At 40.5% G+C, this 18,374-nt stretch overlaps 1 protein-coding gene across 1 annotated transcript; it reads right to left on the reverse strand.

Moving 5' to 3' along the window:
- Nucleotides 1–8,558: 8,558 nt before the first annotated feature.
- On the reverse strand, nt 8,559–15,124 carry LOC116504938. Its single transcript, XM_032212189.1, has 2 exons — nt 14,361–15,124; nt 8,559–11,703 (listed from the first exon to the last, which is right to left on the reverse strand). Exons 1-2 carry the CDS (start codon nt 14,686–14,688, stop codon nt 11,108–11,110), a joined length of 924 nt encoding a protein of 307 aa, XP_032068080.1. The 5' UTR covers nt 14,689–15,124; the 3' UTR covers nt 8,559–11,107.
- Between the last annotated feature and the right edge of the window lie 3,250 nt (nt 15,125–18,374).

The following is an 18,374-nucleotide window of genomic DNA, read 5'->3' on the forward strand; positions in this document are numbered from 1 at the left end:
AGGAGGAAGGGATGGTAAACAAAGCAACCCAAACTGTATATTATAACCTATTAAATGAAATAATAAATGTATAAGAATGATAAATGTTAAAACACTTGTAACCAAATGACATGCTATATGTGATGATGGGGTTTTTTTCTTTTTGTTTTGTTTTGTTTTTATTGTTGTGGGTATGTGTCGTCTATGTAACAAAAAAAATAAAAAAAGTTGATAGGCAAGAGGAAGGAGGAAGGAAGGAAAAAAGAAAAAGAGGGAGAGAGGAAAGAAGAAAAGATGGAACTAGAAAGGAAAGAAGGGAGGGAGGGAGGAAAGGGGAAGACAGAGAAAGAGCAGAAAGACAGAGAAGGTGAAGGTAGATAGGCAGAAAGAAGGAAGAAGGAAGAAATAGGAAAGGAGGGAAGGAGGAAGGAACAGAAGCGAAGAGGAAGAGAGAAATGGAAAGAGCAGAAAGACAGAGAAGGTAGATAGGCAAAAGAAATGAAGCTGAAAGAATGGAAGGAGGAAGGAAGAGAAAAAAGGAGGAACGGAGTGAGTGAGGAAAGAAGAGAGGATGGAAGGAGAAAGGAAGGAAGAGAGGGAAAGAGCAGAAGACAGATAAGGTGAAGGTAGATAAGCAAGAGGAATGAAGGAAGAAGTGAGGAGTCTCGAGGAGGGGGAAAACATTTAGTGACCAAAGTTACAATGGCATTGAAAAAAGTGACTGATGACCATTTTTCACACTTAGCGACCGTTGCGACCATTTTTCACACTTAGCGACTGTTGCAGCATCCTCATGGTCACGTGATCAAAATTTTGTTTGGCAACAGATTTGTATTTATGATGGTTTCAGTGTCCTGGGGTGACCTTTTGACAAAAAAAAAAATTTTTAATCAAGCCCCCCCCCCCAGTCAAAGGCGTCCCTCTTTTCCAATCTGAAAATCTGGTCACCTTAGAAAAGAGTTAATATATGTTTGGGGGTGGGGTGTCAATAGGTGATTGATAAATAATGCAAGATCAGTTGGGAGTCAATTAATCTTCTGAGATCTCCATGAACCTTCATGACAGGCCCCAATTCTGAAGAAGGCTTGTGGCATAACCGTTCCTGTAGCAGGAGTGGCAAAACCTGGGACAGAGTCAAAAAAGGAATCAGCCTAGAATCTCTATGTAACCACAAACGATCGCTAAGTCCAACTCCTCTGGAATTCTGTTGACCCTTAATTAAACCAAAATAGTGCTAACTATTAATTAAGTAGATTCCTCTTCATAGACCTTTTAGCAATTAATTGGGCCTTCAGGTGTGGATCTGGTATTTTGCACTTGACAGTTACCCAGGGTTAGATGGTCATCTACCAGCAAGAACAGCCTTGAGTTGTCTCTTTTACTATTGTTATTGCTCATAATACTATTAAATATTTCCTTCATCTAAATATATATAATAAAATGCATCATTTGAATATAATAAATGTTTGGGTGTCGAATAGATCTGTAACTTCAAGAAGGGATCAATAAACTGAAGATTTGGAGGGCCCTGATCTAAAGCATAAAAAGTTGACAGTATTTATGCTATTTTAATAGGGTTGTTAATCTGAGTTGCTAATTGTTTTACACTATCTTGGTTAGAAAAACCCTTCATGCTGTGTTTTTACTATTTATTTTAATTACCATTTTTTGTATTTTATTACAGCTGAAACAACCCTTAATTTTTTTTAAAAAAAATGCTTTTATATGGCTTCTCCACTCAATGAAGAGATAAGATATATGCTTCTCTTTGTCAGAAAGCTCCCAAATCTTTTTAAAAACAGTATTAATTTTTTTTTTAAAAAAAAACTTAAAATACATACAATTCTTTAAAACTAAGGGATCTTCTAAAATAAAGGAGTAGTTTTGAAAAGATGTTTCGCTTCTCATCCTGAACTGAATAACTTTTTGGATGAGAAACAAAACGTCTTCAAGGAAAAACAAGAAAGTCCTCTTGAAAAAGCATCTTTTGGACCACATCAAACACATTACAAAGTATTTTTTTAAAAAAAGAGAGAGATTGATTCTAGCAGTGTATCTAAAAGAGATATGATATTTCAGATAAGTAAAATATCTAACTTTGCAGTAATAAGCAATAATTGACTCAGAAATGAGCTAATGAAGATGTTTCAGAGTCTATTAAAAGCATTCCAGAAAAGTTTGCGGAAACCATGGCTTCCAAAAACATTTCAAGATTCATCTTATATAGACCTTGTTACCATAATAACATCAAGAGGCAAATAGATTATAAAGCAATGCTTATAACAAGATTATCAGGAGCAAATAATGCAAAATGCATTTATTTAGAATTAGCACCATCCAGTGGACTAGGAAAGTCACACCAACTTAAAATTTCTGACCGACTATCATCAAAACTACTTAGTAGTTACAAGCCTTAGAAGGCTTATTCTGCACATGAAAGTTTTTACTACTTGGAGCTTCTCAGGCATAATGCAATGTGATATATATTAGGAAGTAGTGAAGCTACTTCCTAATATATGAAGATAATAGATTCCGCCCCCCCCCCAACTCCAATATACCCAGCATTATTACTAAGTGAAAATTATAAGGCAGCAACTGTGGGGCGGGAGAAGAGAAATGCTTTTTTATGAAGTGTAGGAAGTTATCATCCAGCCCTCTCCCAGAACAATGAAATATCCTAGGAAATATTGAAAAGGCAGCCACTGGATGTGAAAAGGAAGAAACATGTTTTATAAAGACAGAATAGCTCCCTGCAGCTTCCTGCCCATCCCCCTTTGTCAATGAGCCATTAAAGCCTGAGCTAGTCCACTTTACATAATAAAGAGTTCTCCCCTTCAACTCCAGAGTGATGGGATTAAAGCATGATAATATTGGCCCTTTACCCAACTCGCCACATGGCATCTGAGAACTCTACCAAACCTGGATTCAAAATGCAGCCTAGAGAGTTGCCTCTGCATGGCCCCATGGGAGTCTGACAACCAATCAGAATACAAGCTCAAGATCAAAGGCCAGAGAGGGCATGAAACCAGGGACTCAGCATCTCAGCGGCCCTTCTCTTCTTCTCCACCAACATTGAAGCATGTGATCACCTTTTCTGTTCAGGACTCAAGCCACGTGAGCCACCATTAAAACCATCTTTCTCCAACATAGGTGGAGACAGCAGCCATGCATGGGTTAAGTCAGTCAGTAACCAATAGAACTGAGTCTACCAAAGTGATGTCATCACCTCAGAGGAGTGTCCTCCCACTTTTTTAGACTCAGTTCGATCCGAACTGGCTGTGCTGCTTTCTCATCAACTTTAGTAGATATTATAATTACCTTTAATTGGATATTTTTCTAAATTTCACCTAAATCACATCCAAATTGGAAGGAATCAGTGGATAGCTCCTCAAAGGAGGGTTCGCTACGTCACAGAGATCCCTCCTTCCAGCCCTGATAGCTCAACTCTAGAACCAGGTGGCAAGAGATGTCAGGGCCCTGGTCTCAGGTTGTTGTTGCTAAATTCTAGGTCTGTGATTCATAAAGCTCCCCTCATCCGGGACTTAATATTAGACGAGGGGGCAGACCTGGCATGTATTACTGAAACGTGGCTGGGCCACGAGGGAGGAGTCTCCCTCTCAGAAATGTGCCCAGAAGGGTTTCAGGTGCTCCACCAACCACGACACCAGAGAAAGGGGTGGGGGAGTGGCAGCCATCATGTGAGAGTCATAAGTTCCTCGTGGGATCCCTGCTCCAGAGACTGTCGGGTGTGAGTCCCTCCTTGTGAAGTTGGACCTAGGGGGTCAAGTGGGCTTGTTTCTAACATACCTACCTCCCAGCTGCGTTACAACAGCCCTGCCTGCGCTCCTTGAGTCAGTAGCCGGACTGGCGGTTGAGTTCCCCAGACTGACAGTACTGGGGGATTTCAACCTGCCATCTCTTGGCGAACGCTCAGATGGAGCGCAGGAGTTCATGGCTTCCATGACAACCATGGACTTGACCCAGGTAATTCAGGGTCTGACTCATACAGCGGGTCACATGCTCAACCTCGTGTTTCTCTTGGGGCAGTGGAGACGTGATCTGGAACTGAAGGGCATAGAGATCTCACCCTTGTCATGGTCAGATCACTTCCTACTGAGACTTGACTTTCGGAAACTACTCCCCCACTCCAGGGAGGTGGAGCCAATTAAGTGGTTCCGCCCCAGGCACCTGATGGACCCTTTGGGATTTCAGACGGCACTTGGAGAGATACCTGACTCCCATGCACACAACCCGGCAGAGTCCTTGGTCCGCTTGGAATATAGCAGTGGCTGAGGCACTCGACCGGATTGCGCCTTTGCAGCCTCTCCACGGCAGTGGATCCAGGAGGGCTCCTTGGTTTATCGAGGAACTCCAGGAGATGAAGCGCCAAAAGAGACACCTAGAGCGACATTGGAGGGCTAGTAACTCTGAATCTGACCGAACACAACTAAGAGCCTTTATTAGGACTTATTTTGGGGCGATACGGGCAGCAAAATGTGCTCATTTTTCCGCTCTTATTGCGTCCACAGAATCTCGCCCGGCCGCCCTGTTTAGGATAACACGCTCCCTCCTGAAAGGGAGGGATGCGGGAGAACCCTTACAGGGTAGAGCCGAGGAATTTGTTCAGTTTCTGTCAGACAAAGTCGCTCGGATTCGGACAGACCTGAACTCCACTTGGACAGTTCCTGCGGAGATGCCGGGGGAGGGCCTTGACCTGACTTTGTGGAGCGAGTTTCAGCTTGTCGCTCCTGAGGAAGTGGACAAGGCCATGGGATCGGTGAGTGCCTCCACCTGCCTACTGGACCCGTGTCCCTCCTGGCTGGTCTCGACCAGCAGGGAGGTAACACGAGGCTGGCTCCAGATGATTGTTAATGCCTCTCTACGGGAGGGATCTTTCCCGCACCCACTGAAGGATGTGGTGGTGAGACCCCTCCTTAAGAAGCCTTCTCTGGACCCAGCTATCCTTAACAACTATCATCCAGTCTCCAACCTCCCTTTTGTAGGGAAGGTTGTTGAAAGGTGGTGGCCTTTCAACTCCGATGGTCCTTGGATGAAACAGATTATCTAGACCCTTTTCAGTTGAGTTTCAGGCCTGGTTACGGCACAGAAACTGCTTTGGTCACGCTGATCGATGATCTCTGGCGGGCCAGGGATAGAGGACATTCCTCTATCCTGGTGCTTCTTGACCTCTCAGCGGCCTTCGATACCATTGACCATGGTATCCTTCTGTGGCGGTTGCGGGAGGTGGGAGTGGGAGGCACCGTTTTACGGTGGTTCTCCTCCTACCTCTCGGACAGGTTGCAGTCAGTGTTGGTTGGAGGACAGAGGTCGACCCCTAGGCCCCTTAAATACGGGATGCCGCAGGGCTCGGTCCTGTCCCCCCTCCTATTTAACATCTACATGAAGCCGCTGGGTGAGATCATACGCCGGCACGGGATCAAATACCATTACTATGCAGACGATACTCAATTGCATCTATCCGCCCCGTGCCAACTCAGTGAAGTGGTGGAAGTGATGTGCCAGTGCCTGGAGGCTGTCAGGGTCTGGATGGGAGCGAACAAGCTTGCACTCAATCCAGACAAGACCGAGTGGCTATTGATGTTGCCTCCCAAGGATAGTCCAGATATTCCATCTCTTAGCCTGGGGGGTGAAATTCTACACCCCTCAGAGAGGGTCCGCAACTTGGGTGTCCTCCTGGACCCACAGCTGACATTAGAACATCAATGCAGCACTGCAGGCTACTGCTAGATCAGCAGGTCAGCGGTTCAAATCTCACCGGCTCAGGGTTGACTCAGCCTTCCATCCTTCCGAGGTGGGTAAAATGAGGACCCAGATTGTTGGGGGCAATATGCTGACTCTCTGTAAACCGCTTAGAGAGGCCTGAAAGGCCTATGAAGCGGTATATAAGTCTACTGCTATATATTGCTATATTTGTCGGCTGTGACCAGGGGGGCTTTTCCCCAGGTTCGCCTGGTGCACCAGTTGCGGCCCTATCTGGACCAGGAGGCACTTCAAATGGTCACTTATGCCCTCGTCACCTCTAAGCTCGATTACTGTAATGTGCTTTACATGGGGCTGCCCTTGAAAAGTGTTCGGAGACTACAGTTAGTCCAGAACGCAGCTGTGCGAGTGATTATGGGTGTACTTAGATACATACACCCATTTTACACCTATCCTCTGCGAGCTGCACTGGCTTCCAATCGGTCTCCGCACACACTTCAAGGTGCTGGTCATCACCTTTAAAGCCCTACATGGCCTAGGACCTGGATATCTGGGAGACCGCCTCCTGCCACATACCTCCCAATGGCCGATAAGAACTGACAGACTGGGCCTTCTCCGGGTGCCGTCGACCGGACAATGCCGGCTGGTGGCTCCTCGGAGGAGGGCCTTCTCTGTAGCTGCTCCGACCCTGTGGAACGATCTACCTGTAGAGATATGGACCCTCCCCACTCCCTCGGCCTTCCGAAAAGCCACTAAAACCTGGCTATTCCGGCAGGCCTGGGGCTGTTGACTCCAGGAATGAGGTCCAGCTCCACCCAGATTGAGTGTATGGTGCGTTGTTTTTAAATTATTTCTTTTTAAATTGTTTCCTTATTTTAACTCTTTATATTAACTTTTTCTGTAAGCCGCCCGGAGTCCTACGGGATTGGGCGGCATATAAATTTATTAAAAGTTAAAGTTAAAAGTTAAGTCTCTCAGTTAGCTCCCAGGCTTGATGATGATTGTTGAGGGATAGCCACAAGGGCTGAGGATAGCATATCTGCTTGCTTATTTTGAAGAAAACTGTAGTCTTTCCTGATGAAATAGTGAGAAGGCTGTGGAGAGGCCAACAGTACCCAGTTCAAGCAGCTTGCCCAGTGAAAGTAGCTCTGAGTAGATCCCTGAAGCCTTGTTTCTTTCATGAAGCCACATCCATTGTTTGTTTGTTTTTTGTTCAATATAATGCACATACAAAGTCCACTTCCTTTTCCCTGTAGATATTTTTTCCTTCCCTTTTTATGCATCATAAAATCAACACCAAATACTGAACCCAATAAATAGTGGCAGAGATAACTACCCTCACCATCTCACAAACCATCTCTACCTGCAGAGGCACAGACCCTAAGCACAGACTAAGCACTGAATAGTTCTGTAGACATGTTAGAGCCAATGTGTTTAACTAACTACCCTATTTTTCAGAGTATAAGACCTCTGAAGTATAAGACTCACCTAGCTTTTGGGGAGGAAAACAAGGGGAAAAAATCTCCCTCCCGGCAATTTGGCTCCTTCAACAAACAGCAAACAGTAGAGACAATATACACTGTTTGTAGTGTTACATTTCAGACTACACTTGTAGAGATGCTGTAAAAATTGATGTGCTTTCTGGAAGTATAGTTATTCTCTGCTAATTAAAAGAAGCTACAATAGCACTGGGCCTCTTCAGACCAAGAATTTATTTTAAAAAGCTTTTTCATTTTGTTAAGCTGTCTAGAACAATAATAAAGCAGTCTTTAAAAAATAAGTCTAATAATTTGAATATTCTATAGGCATTTATAGTTATTGACTTACCCTCTTGCAGCAAACAGCCTGATTAGCACAAGAAAAAAAAATCTGCTTCTGCCTCCCAGCAATTTGCCTCGTGGAGCAAACATCAAGTTTCACTTCGTGCCTCCCAATCATCAGCTGTTTCAGGCTGCAGAGATTGCTACAGCCTATTGCAGCCTCCACAAGCCCCATTTTTCCCATTTGCTAGGTGAGACTACATTCAGTATATAAGACGCACCCAAATTTTCACCCTTTTAGGGGGGGGGAAAGGTGAGTCTTGTACTCCAAAAAATACGGTACGCAAGATGGCCGTGTCCCATTCTTTCTTAATCCCATTGAGCAACTATTCAACCATCCCACGTTTGGTAAAGTCTGTGCCTATCATATTAAATTCTGATTTATACGTTTTGATTAACAGGATGGTGTGTAAGGGCCACATCCACATCCAGCCCATGGGTGGTCCCAGTTGGTCGGTAGCAGTCCAAGTTTCTCATGTGGCTCCTTTGGAAAATTAATCCTCCCACCCCCAATATAGACAAGAAAGGATTTACTCTGTGTATTGATCTTTTGTCTATCATTGCACTTTGTTTTAGAGATTGCTAATTTCATATCATTTTCTTCTGCTTTCTTCCCAAGTATACTATACCTATGGGGAACATGCTCCTAGACCAGGGCTGTGAAACTCCCAGCCCTTGTGCTGGATGCATCACATGCTGGCCACGCCCACGCCCAATTTAGCGAAGGGAGGAAAGTCCTGATACATCATGTGACGCTGCCGTGATGACATGAGTTTGATTCCCCCCCCTCCTATACTCTTCTTCTAGTAAGATAAAATTAGCTAGGTGTTGGATTTTGTTCATGTATTTCTTGTAAATAAATCCATTATTACACATGTATACAATCCAAGATCCTAGCATATTAAACTCCCCTACTCCTAGTAATTATGCTTATGAATGCAAAAAAAGTAAATCTTACCAGCTGGTAGAGTCAACTAAGATAAAGTTATCAAAACAAAGATCTGGTTGAAAAAATATATGTTTATAGGCAGTGAAACACAATGATTCCTTTGTGCAATAAAAATACATTCTTTATTCCCAGAAAAATGCAGATGGCAGATAAGTGTTGAAATAATTTCATTAAAGACATTAACAGATTATGTTAGCCTAACATAACCCTAAACATTATATAGCGTTTTTCAAAAATCTATCAAGTTACACTACAGTGTAAAAATAATTGTGCTATTCTACAAAACACCCATTGCTATGAAAATAATAATTATGCCCTACTACAGAGTTGGGATATTGCAATTTAAACTTTATTCAAGATTCATTTCTTTGCCTTTTTCCAGTTCTCTAAACTGCTTGTTTTATTCTGAATCATATAGTATGGTTCCATGCCACTTATTAATTTCCCAATGTACTTGTTAGCAAGAACTCCCTTGGAAGTTGTAATAAAATGATCATGTTACTAATGGACACCTAGCTAATTCAAAGGGGTAGACCTACTAACAAATTAAGATGCAGCTTGGAGGCATTAGCGATCAATAACTAATTGCATTGATCTGTCCCCAAAGCAGGTAGATGGAACTTCAAACAGACCACATTCAGTTTTATGGAAGCAGTCTGAATTTGAAACAAGCTTTCTGAGCTTTGAATGTGCTCCATCTATGTTGGATGGAGTTATCTATGTTGTAGTCAGAATAAAAAATGATCAAGGGGTATTACAACTTGTTCAACAATAAACTACTGTGCTTCTGGAATGCTCGCAATAACTTGTTCCAAAATCAGAATCACTCATTTTGAAATCTGAACAGAAGTTTTAATTACAAACTAAGTTGAAAAGTCAAAGTGTGTGTAAGAATTTTACAGAAACGTTAAAGATGTAATAGTATTGGAAGATTGCTGGAACTTGTTTTTACATTCCATAGTCTTCCTCACACAGACATCTATATTCCTCACAGATTATAATTAAATTCCTATAGTGATATTGTACAGTATTAAAACTGTACAAGGGTTAGGAAACATTTGCCACAATCAATTCACAGACAGGTGAATTTATTATGTCAATCATCTTCATCTCCTTTGGATAATGTGACGACTGCCAAAGAATTATTTAGAATAGTGATGTTAACTCATACATACTGATAGATGGCATATTAAAGTTTCATAATATTTCTGGAATATTTCCCCCCAGTGTTTGACATCTGCATGGGATCATCCTCAGTCTAAATAAGTGCTAACAAATGGATGGACACATTCTATGGTTATTATGTAGTGTACAGTACAGTCCAAAATCTCCCAATGAAATAGTAATTTGTAGATTTATAATGAAACAGTAAAAAGGGGGCATAAATAACCTGATGATTATTCTTATAAAAACTACAAACAAAAGGATGATTTTCCTGTCATTTTCAACTAACTATGGAAATAAAAGCTAGCTTTGAATGCTATCAGATGAAATTGGCAAGATGGAGGGGAGGGGAAAACAATGCAGTCACCTTTTAAGTGCATATCCATTGCTCTTTACTCTTACTTTATATTTTTACCAGCAACATTTTTCCCTTTTTTATTCCCCCCCACCCCCACCTTAAGGAACAATTATGTGAAATCTAAAATCTAAGTCATTATTGCTAAATTTGTAGGTTTAGTTGCTATAGTTATTTGTATTTTCTCTGACAGGCCAACTAATCCACTTGAATTTATTTTACTTATTATGAATGTTATAGCTAGTTTTTTTTAACCACTATTACTGAGGAATACTGTTTATATAGAAAATACAGAAAATTCCTAATATTAAGCATTAATATTAAGAAAATAGAATCCATACTGTTAAAGTATTTAATCTTATAAGCACCCAAAAATAAAGTAAAGAAAAAAGCAAAACATATACAGAGCAATATGCTGCCAAATGCCATAATAATTTTCTATGTGTGCCATACAAGAAAACAACTTTTGTTTGGCGTCACCTCTTTGAGACAATACTGCTGGTTTTGGACAGAACTTTACAAGTTCCTAAATGTCTTACTTCAATGGCACTAGGCTCTTGGATTAAGCTATTTGTCAACTGTGGTTCAACGGGCATGTTAAATATACAATATTTTGAAAAACAGCTATTTACAAAATACTCTTTCATGATGTCCAATCTCAGCCATTTCTTTCAGATATTATTATAAGAAAAAAAAACCTATTCAATGTTTCTACATATATCCTGATATATTAATTAAATATCATAGAAACTGTTTCTTTAAAGGTTAGGAGAAAAAAAAAAACAAGGCACACGCAGGTATGTCTACTTCACAGATTTGTGGTGTTTTTCATTACAGCATCTTATATGTTACTTTACAATAACCCTCCACTCAGTTTCATTAAGATGAATGCACCCATTTGAAGTCTTCCTAATGTAAGACAGACAGATTTTTTTTCATTTGTTACAGAAGTCCAAAACTTATTTATAGGAACACATCTGTTAATCTGCAACATATCTGTGAGAGAAAAGTTTAAGCTATATTGTATATAGTCAGCTCATGTCTCCTTTTTTTCAGGTAATAATAAAACCAATCTTCCCAAATACAAATACAGACTACTTTTCAAAAATGCTTTCCCAGCTACTGCAAAATCTGATATAATCGTAATACTTTCTTCAGATCTGCTATGAAGATATCAACTCCCTCATCAGTCAGATTACTGACATCTGGCAAGAAGAGGTCTGATTTATCAGAAGTAATTGAATTATGTGACAGAAAGTGCACACCAATTTTATTGCAATAGGTTACCATTATATTGTTAACCAGAATTTGAGCAGTTTCCGTATATCTAGGCTTTGGATCGTATTTCCAAATACGTCTTGGTAACAGTGAGGACCAAACTATAACAGCATCCGGGAATGCTCTTTTAAGAATGCCTAAATCATTTTTCATTGAGATAATGACTGAAGTATTATTTTCAGGAAACAGATCATCTTCACCAAGATGAATTATTATTACTGAAGGAGGAGATCGGCTATGATAAATTTCATGCAGAGCAGGCATAAGTTGCGTCCACATCATGTCTTCTATGCCATGCCAAAATACATTTGCCCGTGAAGGTGATATGCCCAACTGCAATCCTTGTGGGTGACTTTGCGCTCTTTTTTTCGATGCCAAGATCACAGAATTCCCACATATCCATATTTCCTTTGGTTTAGGTGGCAGATTTCCAACACCTAAAAGCAAAATACCACATTAACTTATTTGATTCAAGTTCTATATAAGTTTACTATTCCAACATCAGAACAGCAATAATGCCTCTTCAAAGTAAAATATTATAAAAATGTTACTATGATGGACAAATCATATCAACACTTAAAAACAAAATCAAGAAATGCAGGTTAATTATATCTTCAAGAATGTACCATAATTAAATTTTAGAATATTGTTAAGACAATGGATTATCCAAATGGAATGAACAGATCAGGGGATGACAAAAGATCAGCTCAACTATGAGATTGAAGATGAATTGGCACAAAAACAAAAAATTCATTCTTAAAATATATGTGATGATTAACAGAAGCAGATGAAAGAAATTTTCTCTTCATATTTCTGGGCCACCACTACACTAAGACAAGCAAGAGCTTGGCCTACACCAGTGGTTCTCAACCTTTTCTTCACCATGGACATCCTTTAAATACCCTTTGTGGCCACAAACCATGGCCAAGGATCACCAAGACTTAAAGTCTTAACTTAAATCATAGCACTTCTTCAAGCCTTCGTGGGATCCACAGACCATAGCTTGAGAAAAACACTGTCACCGCCATTAATTTTCCATCCAGTAGCAGCAGTAATACATAAGCAAGAAAAAAACATAAAAGCAGCAATATTCACAGATTTGTGATCTGTCGTAGTGCCATCTCCTATGGAGCAGCCTTATCCTTTACAATTTAGAGAACCCAAGATCTCTTAGACTTTCAGAAGACTGGCCTTGGAACATGGCCCCAAAATATGTGTATTCTTATACAATTGTTATATAATGTCTTGTTTTTCTATGAATTTGTTTATTTTTAATTCTGATCATACAGTTTTTATAACAGCTTTGTACCATATAGTATCAAACTTGTTAACTGCCAAGATTTTCCCCTATGTATTCAAAATGGACTGTAATTAACATAGCTTTTGGTGTCATTTTTGTAACTTGGCATTTTAGTGGTACTGCTGCTATTATATTATTATCCTCGGGATGGTGTCATTATTCGGTGGGTGACATTTCCTTCTTTTGAAAGTGGTACATTAGAACTTCATGTTAATATGTGCCATTGTGTATATGGGTAAATGACAATAAAGGCTATCTTATCATTGTTTTTGCATTGACTGCTTGCCGCCTAGAGTTATGTATTTCAGATGGGTAGACAGTCATTTTGAGAACACCATGTGTGTAAATGAAGCAAAAATAGTTTAATGTGAACTAGAGAGAACATACAGCTGTATTTGTGGCATCTCTCTGGAGCTCAAGATTTAGAAATACCCAGTTGTTTTCACCCGAGCTTAAACTATTGCAAGAATCACAGAATCTCTATAAACATGTAAGAATCACACTATCTTTCCAATTCTGAATGGGAAAAAATGTGAAAAGTTAAGATGAAGGGGCAGGATTAAAACTTGAAAAATGGGGAAAAGACAAAATAGCACAGATCTGTTCTGGCATTAGTATCTGGGAAGATTCTATAGCAGATCACAAAATATCTGATTTACAAGGAGTTTGAAAACTACAAGAATTACCATAAGTCAGCAAGAATTTATCAAGAACAAATTTTGCCAGAGTAACCATATTTCAACAAACGTTACTGCTTTGTGTCTCATTCTCAGCACCACACTTGAAGAAGGATTTAGAGATACCAGGAAAGGTTCAGGGAAGGGTGACAAAGATTACCAAGGGACTAGAATCTAAGCTTATGAAGAGAGATTGAAGGAGCTGAAAAAAGATGACCGAGGTCAGTACTCTTCAACTAAAACACCTGAAAAGATGCTACACAGAAAAAGGTCAAGACCTTTCTTGTGTCGGAGTACAGGAATAATAGATTTAAGTGATAAGGTAGGTTCTGATTAGAAAAATTAGATACTAGGAAAAAAATCATAGTATTTGGAGAAGTATATGTATGCTCCCATTCCTTGGCCACATGAAAGCCAAAGCGAAAACAGTCATTTGTGGGAAATGGATTTGAGGGCCAAAATAGCCCTTTCTAAATCAATGATTCTAACTCTCTGTACTTCCTAATCTTGGTAATTTAAATTAAAGCTACAAATATGATGGGGGTTCACAACAGTGGTGGGATTCAGCCAGTTCGCACCACATCGGGAGAACCAGTTGTTAACTTTCTGAGCGGTTTGATGAGCTGATTGTTGGAAGAAATAATTAGGCAGAGAACTGGTTGTTAAATTATTTGAATCCCACCACTGGTACACAATTTACAGTGAAACATGCAAGAGTAGAGTAGAGGATGGGGAGGAATGGAAAGGCACAGAATAGAATGAGCTGGGACAGGACCTTGGAGGTCTTCTAGTCCAGCCCCCTGCTCAAGCAAGAGAATCTATACTATTTAAGCTGTCCCACTGGTTATCGTAACTTGGTTACACATTACCTTGCCTTTTCAATAGCTATAGGGGTGAGACCAAGATTATCAAAGGACTAGTACCAGTCACGTCACATTAGGTACCTATGGATCGAGAGTTTGTCTATCGCACTAATTTGCGCTTAACTTTTCTGGCAGAAGTATAAAGCCAACAGAGGTTTTGCACATACAGTTTCCGTTCAAGAGAAACGCAGACATTTCCAGATTTCCTTGGAAAGGTGGTCTGGACACTCCAGCGGTTGCCTGACTTAACTCACCTTCTGCGGAGGGCACCACAGTGATTACAGAGGTACGTTTCTGATTGACTGCCCTCTTCCTCTGGTCGCATCCCGCCACTAGTGGAATACGATTCAAGTTACCCCCAGAAGCTACTCCGTTGCAGCCGCCCACGTTCAATGCGGGGACAGGGGATGCCATCGCCGCAGGACCCAGCAAGCCCCGTCTACCCGCTGTTATAACTGCGTCTAGGGCTTTCGCAAGAGAGGAGCTGGGCGGGTTGCCCTTGGCATCGGAGGGCAGGGCATCTTTATCCCTCACAGTATTATAGAGAGCCGGGCTACCGTCGTTAGGCTTAATGGGTACCATGGCAGGAAAATTCAGACTGTTTTGGGACTTTAGGGCACGAAGCAGGGACTCTTTTCACTGAAGCTGCCTTCTCCGTCCAAGGACCGTCCTTAAAGAGAAAGACCACCCGAGGCTGGAGAGTGGCCAATGCTCCACCAACTAGAAGGAGCCGAGGACTTTCGTTGCGGAGCCACGATATGCAGAAGAGGCAGATTCTATGGGATCTTCTGGGCTGATGCGGCACCGAGTCCTGCCCTTACCCGTTCACGCCCGCGGGTGGGTAGGAGGGGGTGGCGGCACAGCCGAACACAGCAAGCAGTCCGTTACCCTGGAAACCACTTCCTGGTCACGTTCCCTCTTCTAATCCTGATGCAGGTTTAATCGAGTCACGGAAGAGCATCAAAAGAGAAACCGCGAGATTGAAAACGGCTCCGCCCGGCCGCCGTAGCTTTAAAAAAAAAAACCAACAACACCACGTGGCTCAAATGTATTCGCATGCGTATTAGCTTCGCTAGGTTCTGTAAATATGTAAAAGTTAGGCGTGCAATGGTGCACTCACTTCCAGGTTCCTTAAAATCTTTTTGTCTACTGGGAAGAATCGGGCCCTGTAATAGAAAAACCTCGGGCCAATAAACCAGAATTTTATTTTGTTATTACAAAGCAAATGGTCCCTCTTACGTTATGTGAAAAAATTATTTACCACAGAAAGATTAGCTATTTTGCTTTGAATTTTAGTCTCGGAAGATATATAAGCAAGGGGGAAAAACGATAGTTGGACGTTGGCAAAAGCAACAGCAGCAAAAGTCATCTTTCGCAAAGAACATTATTACTTGCGGGGTTTAAATATTTCTAACCTTTTAAAGAAATCCAAACATCCCAAATAAACCCTAGTTAGAAATGACGTCAACTCTTCCACCTTTCTTAGCTAGTTTATGGTTTGTTTTTCCCTTGTCTTAAGAGCGGATCCCACTTCCGCTAGAGAAGAGGAAACAAGAGTAAACGACCATCTTAAAGCAAGAAGTCGTAGTGGGCGAGTTATTCTTAGTTTTCTTAGATCTACGTTCCTCTTTCTATGAACTTCGCAAATAGGCGCTGCGCGCCGTTTCCCGTCCTGCAGATCAGGAGTGGGTGCTCTTCTGAGCGGTGCAAGAACGCGCATGCGCAAAAGGAAATACTGTTTCAAAGAGCGAACTCTCTTTTGTGTGTTGCATTTCCTGTATCTTACTAGCCGGATTTTTTTTAGATGATACTGTTCCATCTTATCTGCCTAGTTCACAAATGCATTACATTAGAAAGACTCTGTTTGCATGGGCATTTTATCCTGGATTAACTAATCTTGATCTGATTTTGATTGAACGGTGGGGGGGGAATTGTTCTCACTACATAACAGAATTAAATGGAACTGGCTGCTTTATGGCTCTGTATTGGCGCAAAGCTTCAAGTAGTTGAGACTTCAGCCTTCCTTAAAATTAATTGGGACCATGTGATTGACATCAATGCTTATGCCATCTCAAAGACTAGTTGCCCCTGTAAAAATGCAAAACTTGATTTGACTGTTGCCTTCAAAAGGGATTTGTCAAGCTGGAAAAAAAATCTTTAAACAAATATTTAGAAAATTTGCACTACTGCAACTAAAAAGTGATAGTAAATTCCACACTGGATGTAGCATATAACAATAAACTGCAAACTAACCCGACTACATTTGGCCTATTCTGTGTAGCAACACATTCTTTTATTAATGGTTATTCTGTATGTTGTGCAACCTGACCAGATTAGTCCAGGAGACCTGGTGCCTGTTGGCTCTTGAAAAGGTTGGCTTCACTTCGAACTTTGACCTGTCATACTGTGATGACCCGGGGCTGGGCACGGAAGCAACACCACCAGCACCACTCTGGTGCCCACTGTTATTTAGAGTCATCTTAAAGCAAGCTTACTAGACTTCTGGGCACTTGAATGTTATGTGAACACAACTAAAAAGTGATGTTTTTTGAAAATCAACTTTACATAAATTTATCTTTGTGGGGAAAAAATCAAAATCAAAGATGTGTTGTGATGGAAACTGCACTGAAGTTGACACATGTAAAAAAAGGAGTAGACCATGCATCACAACATTGTAAATTTTGCCTTTTTTGATCCTTCCCCTTCATCCAGTAGTCCCCTTTTGTATGTGTATGTCTTGTAGATGATAATTAAGTGGGGTAATTTATAACCCAGGAGACAAAAATAAAATTCAAGATTGTTTTAATATATTTGGCAAATACGCTAAAATGACATCAAGAAATTCAACAAATACAAAAAGGTGTACTTCACATGCACAAGCAAATGTACATGGGAATTTGGAAATATATGGCTTGATAATATTACTTGTGTAAAAGAGCCTGAATTAATATTTGATTACAAACAAAACAGCAATCAATACTGTGAAAGGGCTGCAATGATGGTAAAATGCAATTTTGGACATCAGCAATAGCATAGTTTTGCTTTATTCACTTTATTTATTATACCCACTTCAATTTAATGTCCAGCATCACACTTTAAGAAAAACAATAAAACACCAAATGATTCATAAAACATGTTTTGTAATGAACATGATTAGGGGAATAGAAAAATGTTAGTTTAACAAAAAATAGCGTACTCCATTAGATCTGTCCAAGCAGAACTCAGATAGCTATTTGTTGTGTTTTAATTTAAATTCTTGCATAGAGCAGACAATTGGATTTGATGCCACACAGCCTCTTCTGACTCTGTAGTTCTTTGATTTCATAATATGATTTACATTATTTGAGTCCCACCATTGTGATTTTGTAAGCCATGGTTTATGCCTTAGTCTGGTAGGTGAATTCATTTGGTTATGGCTTCATGTGATTTGTAAACTCAGACAGTTTATGGTAGATGGAACTTACAATGCCAACTTTAGGACTGGTGTGATTTAGAGCTTTAGGGATTTGTGCATGGAACAAAACAGTTCCTAATCTTGTGGATCAATGCCCTTTTCTCACATGACCCATTTGCAAGGCTACTATCCTGAGTAGTCCTAAATTATCCCTCTTGAGAGTGGAGGAACCGCCTTTAAAACTTTTTCCCCAGCTGCCGGGCATATAAAGTACTAATACTTAACTATAGAGACATAGTCCTTAGATGTGTCATGAAATATTGCGCTCTGATAGTGCATCCTTGATGCTATCAGGAAAGTAAGCCTGAAGTGAAAAGAAGAAAAGGGCAAAATGCTGATTTACTCCAAAGAGGTAGATTTAGGGCAATTTCTGTGTCTATGCAGTTTTCAGTTTCTCTTTTCTTACCCCAAACAGTACAAACACAAATACCAAGCTTTCAAGTAGCTGATTAGTTGGGCACATATACATTTTGCCACCAGTCCTTAAGTATGTGGAACATAAATTCTTTTATTTAAAAAAGGAGACGTTCCAGAAATAATTAAAATAACCAAACATTCTTTCAGCAGCATACCCATTCTCCATCATAGTATAAATTGTTCGAGAAATACTCCTAGAGAAACCAGCATGTGTTCTGTCTTCTTTGCCACCTGGATGATGAGGTTTGAGTCTGTTCTTCTAGTGCCAGGGCACAGATTTGAAATCTCCCAAACTTTATTAAGAATCTGCACAGTCTCAGACACACAAGGACTTTGTTAGGTAAGGTTCCAAGGTGGAACCTGAATATACATACAAGCAAACTTATGTAGTAAATTC

This window comes from Thamnophis elegans, chromosome 2, assembly GCF_009769535.1.
Source record: "Thamnophis elegans isolate rThaEle1 chromosome 2, rThaEle1.pri, whole genome shotgun sequence".
NCBI classification, from domain to species: domain Eukaryota; kingdom Metazoa; phylum Chordata; class Lepidosauria; order Squamata; family Colubridae; genus Thamnophis; species Thamnophis elegans.